Source organism: Triturus cristatus, chromosome 1_2, assembly GCF_964204655.1.
Source record: "Triturus cristatus chromosome 1_2, aTriCri1.1, whole genome shotgun sequence".
Classification (NCBI taxonomy): domain Eukaryota; kingdom Metazoa; phylum Chordata; class Amphibia; order Caudata; family Salamandridae; genus Triturus; species Triturus cristatus.
The window spans coordinates 474872266-474878265 of NC_140580.1; the positions used below are offsets into that span (position 1 = coordinate 474872266).

At 40.5% G+C, this 6000-nt stretch overlaps 1 protein-coding gene across 2 annotated transcripts in view; it reads right to left on the minus strand.

Moving 5' to 3' along the window:
• The window catches only part of LRRC27 (leucine rich repeat containing 27), a 440921-nt gene that overhangs the window by 221061 nt on the left and 213860 nt on the right, over positions 1-6000 (minus strand). For both annotated transcript variants that reach the window (XM_085606197.1, XM_085606198.1), the window contains one exon: positions 3538-3666. In XM_085606197.1, the coding sequence (XP_085462323.1) occupies positions 3538-3666 (129 nt within the window). The remainder of the gene's footprint in view (positions 1-3537; positions 3667-6000) is intronic.

Below are 6000 nucleotides of genomic sequence, written 5' to 3' on the forward strand. Positions count from 1 at the left end.
ATCAGTTATGTCCCCTATCGTAGACCCCAACGGCTCCATGTGCCTGCTATAAGTACATGTATGTTCCCTCCTACTCCAGTTCTGAAGACGCAAATATATGTGCGTCCACCGTCAACATGTCCTCTTTCAGATCCGCCATGAATGGGTCAGATATTCCATTCCTAAGTATGAAAGGCCACCGACTTTATATGGTTCACTTTCCACATTTTACAGATTCAGGCGAGTAGGCCCGAATTCTGTCATCAAGCCTTTTCCTGCCTTCTGCTTCTGAAAGCTCCAGTCTGAGCCTGCATCTGTGACCATGAACTTTGTCTTACTCCTTGCGCGGCTAACGGTGCCTGATCCAGCCTGTCGCCTGCCAAAAACTGTATTTCACCTTCGAGATTATCTCCTTCGCTCCTCATCCGATGCATTCCTGTCTAGTAGTTTAGGTAAACATTCCTCCAGCTACCGTGCAAAGGGCCAGGCCTCGCTGCCCTCATGCAAGTAATTCATAGCCCCGTTACCATGGAATATTCCTACCCCCTCGCATCTAGTGTAGACACTTAGACGCTTGTACACGCACTAACAGTCAGTATAGTCAGTATAGAATAAGATTCTATCCTAAGAGACCTTTCCTTTTGGATAACACAGTTCTTTAAACATAGGATATTAGATATGATTTGGAATTAGGTTGACATAACCCCAGACTTCTGTCTCCACATGTAGAGCTAAATGTCAAAGTCTCCTTCACCCTCTAGTTGCACGTCAATCACACGTCATGCGGCTGCGTGCGCATCTTTGCCAAACATTTCTGCTGACATTGCAGGATTCTTTTATGGATCCACCCACTTGTGACATCATGTTTAATGACGTTTCTTGAATTACGCCCTCTATTAGCTACGTATGCACCTTTTATCAGCTGTTACGCCTCTTGCATCTGTTTCACTGTAATGTATTTTCTATAAAACTGCCTACCTGTCAATAATATATGCGCCCTTCCTTCCTGAACTTCCGTGGTGATGGAATAGAAGGCCCACAATTCGAATTGTCTTCCTTTTTATAGGAATAAAGCATTTTAAAACCTCTAATACCACGGATTCTGCCTCTTATATTTACTGAGTTATTCTTGATAGACTTTACCGCATAAAAAATAGTACCGGTAACGAAATATTTACCACATCTTTAGTGACGTACTTATTAACTCTTACATTTGCGTGGTTCATTAGACTATTTATTGTAATCCTTTTATTGTTGGTTTTATGATCTGACAGGGATATACATATTTATATACACTCAACAGTTTGTCCTGAGGATGGTCACATGTACTGGTCAGATACTTGGAGACCGAAACATTGATGCTGCGATCACCATGATTATCTGATTATAAAGAGATGCTAATCCCTAGCCTCAATGTTCTCTCTTTTGGACTATAAGGAGGATTATAATATTGGGTGATCCCCGTCGCACCTCGTTATCACCATTGTGGGACTTTCAAGTATTGATCTGAGTAGGGCCACGGGAGAGTGCAACTTATGGATATATTTGTTTTGACCCTGTGCTCTTAATTTAAACTTTTTCATGTGATCTATATCCTTATGTAATTGATTAATAAATTGTACTTTATATTTACTATACTGAACGTCTCACATCTGATATAATATATCTTTGACTTGCTATTGGTTGCATATACTAAGATTAGCAGATTTATTTCACTGCTATTTCACAAACAAAATATTGTATAAAATATTTCTTCCCTAAAGGAATTCCTCTGTGTGTTCATGTATATGCAAGAGTTTTTGTGTATTGCTTCAAATTACTTTCCATTTAATATTTACCTCTACATCCTGGCCAAGTCTTGGCACTTACCCATACTCTTGCCCATGCTCACCGGCACCCCCTTGGGCCCAACACCATAGATAGAGGGTGGTGTTGATGGAAATTATGGACCATTTAGTTAAACTTATTTTAATTTACAGTACATTCCTGCTATACATTGCACCAGCAATTCCACAGTTTTTATCTGACGCAGGACAACCACTCATTTTTACCAAGAAAATATGCCAATGCAAGTAGAAAATTAAAGTACTGCAAAGGTACGGCATAGAGGGAGTTTGTCCATACACGCTCTGTCCTCAACTTTTGCAAAGAACATCACTTTTGTTTCAAGATTAAAAAATTGAAAAATATACAGCCATTCTGACATTTATTCTGTGAAGCTTTCTCTTTAAAATGATATGTGAGCTCAAATTACTGCCAAAGAACATAACACTACTTGACCAAAGTGTATACTTTAGCCACAAGTGTCATTTGCTTTTTTAGTTGAAAAAGTTATTGATGGAACAAAACAAATATAACAACTCTTGCAAATCAGCCTTTTAGTTGTGATGAACATAAAGCGACAGCTGTAAAGACAAGAAAATTAAAGAACAAAAAATGCAAAAAACACTAAGCTTCAAATGTTTCCCCTACAAGAAACCATAAGACAGTACAAACCTCCTGAAGAAGTGCACATTTTCAGAAGCATAAAGAAGTTATGTTCCTAGAGTAATCAAAAATGACTGAGAGCAAGGTCAACAATTTGGAAATTTGACACATTTACCTTTCACAATATCTAATATTAAATTACTAAGAGGAATTATAAAGCTTTACTGTAAACTAATATTCTATTACTCTAATTAACTTCTCCTTTTTCTAACTTGAGTGAAGATAAGAAGTAATGATTACGCTCCCACTGGAATATCCCTTCGATTTGCAGCAAATAATCTTCCAAATTTAAGTTTTACTCTTGCAACTAAAAAAGTACCTCCTATACTATCACCATTCCCGGGCCTGATCATAGATTTAAAATTGCTGGTGGAGGAAGAAGAATACCACCCTTGAAAGAGGTAGACTACTTTGAAGTACCATAAGATATATTTGCATTTGCAAAGACATTTCTGGGTTACTGTATGTCCCAGAGCAAACAAACAAGATGGAAACAACAGAATTGCCATGGGTTGCAAACAGACGTTAGTGATCACATATGCATTAAAACCCTAGGAGACAACATACATGTACATAGAGGGATTAAGAAAAAGTAAACCCACAAGAGAGATCGAAAAATCAAACAAAATAATGACATTTTCAAAGACAAGCCCTGCGATGACATTTACACCTTCGAAAACTAGTGATGCAAAATCGAATATGCATTGGCAATCGTCTATCGTAAAGCATAACTGCATGTCTTTATTATTCAGCCAAAGCGAACTATGAAATTCCAAAACCCCTTACTTGTGTTATATCTCTTAAGGATTTGGCAATGTAGCAAGCAACATTTCTAAAACATGACCTAACAATTTAACAGGAAAAAAATGGGAAAAATTAAGCACAATTACTACAAGTTAAAGAAAGTGTTCCAGATACTTGCAGCCATTTAATATTCTGCGATTTTACACCTGCAACAATTTTGATTTACATTATGATTATAGGGGTTTTAATAAAGAAAATTTATAACATGAAGGTATTAGCTTGCAAAATGTAAAGTAATTATATCATTAAAGAACTATGCTACTAAACCTTTTCCGTTGCTCAAAATTATCTTGTTTCTCCTTCATTTCCTTAAGTGCAGCTTGTTTGCGTTCTTCGGCTCTTCTGTTCTGAATTTTTACATCATACATTGAAGGATCAGTCAAATTACTCTTCTTTCTTTAAAAATGTATGAATTGTACTCTCTTTAGTATAAATGTATTTGCAAAGTTGTACAATCATGAGAAATACAAAACATACTTAGCAAGCAGATGTAAAATATATATTAAAATTGCAAGCTATATCCCGAAAACTGAATTTAAATAGATATCATGATAATCTATAACAGAAACCAATAACAAGGCACAAATGCAAGGTAGTTTATGAGCAAGAGAGTTCCTGCAAATGGATTTAAAGAACACATGAACATTGGCTTTAAGAACCCAACATCTTAAAGTGTAAGAAGGACAGAATCTAAAATGTAAGAATTAAACTGGAAATATCACTCCAGGCACTTTTTAGGTAAGGCCATCTTAGATAAAGTGATCAAATTAACCATAGATTTGTCGGAGCACAAGCTCTAGAAGTAACTGTATGCTTGACTGATTATGATGTTACTTCTGCCATGCAACAGAGTGAAGCCATACCGCTCTAAGACTGGCAAAAAATTAGAACAGTAGATTTTGCTAGAAGTTATTAACAATAGATCATAGTAAACAGTATCAACACATCATGGTGAGATGCATTTGACTTTTTAATAAGCTTCCACATGAGAAGATAAACATGAGCTGTCTTGTGACAATGAACAGCAAGAACTAAACATTTCTATAGGCAGAATGATACAACATATCCTGACTGGTTAAGCTTCACCAACTTATAAGTTTTGGACTCCTACACGCCCCAATGCAACCAACGAGGTACATAGCCCTAGATAAAACGTTTTTTTAAACCGTACCAAGGAATATTTTCAGCATAGCCTTGCTAAACTGAAAGAGGCCAGAAACATTTCTATATGTAACAGTTTTCCATTCTCCAGAAAAGGTCTCCGCATCCAATTTCCTCTGCAAAATGTCTACACTGTGACAAAGTATGTGTGTTGGAAAACCACTCCCACACTAGAAGGGGTGGTGGTGGTCTTCCGGACACACTGTGGTAGCTTGGCTCGAGTGGTCAGGAATCAGGCTCCGTGCTAAGCATACAACATACCCAAACAATAACCATGCGTGCATCCGTTCCAAAAACGACTCTACACCGTAAAAATTATGAAAATAACTTTCTTTATCTGCTTTTTCTCTTAGTTGCTGATTGGAGAAAAATAAATAAGTCAATCACAATGTACAACTTTCAAATAGTGCCGGTCAAATAAATACTGTCTGGAGATTCAATAAATAGGGGTGATCATAAATATAAAGGACAGAAATAACAGTGCAGGTAATACAGGCAATTAAATATTCTGAGGCAATAAATACTGTCACCAATAAATATTGTACACCAACAAATCCTGTGGACCAATAAATATAGTGAAGCAATAAATAGGTTAACCACAATAAATACAGGGCCCCCCAATAAATAATTAAAAGTATACAGCAGCACTCGTGTAATCAGATCACTTTTCAATTCCTAAGGGCTGATTTGGCCCAGGCACAGCTTGTAGGGTTGTGGAAGGCTTGAGGGGTTCTACTCCCTGGCTGGGACAGGGCTGAGGCCTAAACTGAGGTAGATAAAGGGGGGAATACCAGTGCCCTGGCTTTCTCTCTCCACACAACCTCTCTAGGTTAGTCCCAATTCATCCCTGGCACAGTCAGGTTGGTTCCAGCACCTCCCTAGCCCCTTAGAGCAGTCTCTCAGGTCTCCACAGGGCCTTAGGCGCCCTCTACTCCACTTACTGCCCTTTTTCTGATGTTCCGACGCCGCTGGAGTCGTGTCGATGCCGTGAGGCGGTTCCGGTTCGGTCTCGGCGGCCTCGGCACAATGTCAGTTCTAGACGACACCGGTAGGCGGTTCCGGTCCGATGTCGGCGGCCTCGGTTCGATCTCGACCTCCGATTCGACGGCGTCGGGCAGTCTCTACTCGATGTCGACTTCGGGCGGCTCCGGTCCGATGGCGCTCTCGGCTTCGATGACGTCGGCCGGCCTGGCCTCGATGTCGACTTCCGGCGACTCCGGGGTGCGATCCTCACCCCCGACCTCCGGTGCTCCTCCTCTCAGGTTCCGGGCGACTCCGGAGTGCGATCCTCACTCCCGACCTCCGGTACACTTCACCTCGGTCTCCGACGACTCCGGAGGGCGGACTTCACTCCTCCGATGACGCCGCTCACTCGACCTCGGTTAACTTCCTCCTCGACCTTTGGTATTCCTCACGACCTCCGTCGGCGCCCTCTCACGACCTCAGGCGGCTCCGGGTACGACGTCTGCTTCTTCAGTCAGCGCCGCTTCTCCACCTCGGGCTCCAGGTCTTAGGCTACTCGACGCCGGACTCCAGGGAAACCAGTTTCCAGGTCAGGATCTTGCTGCT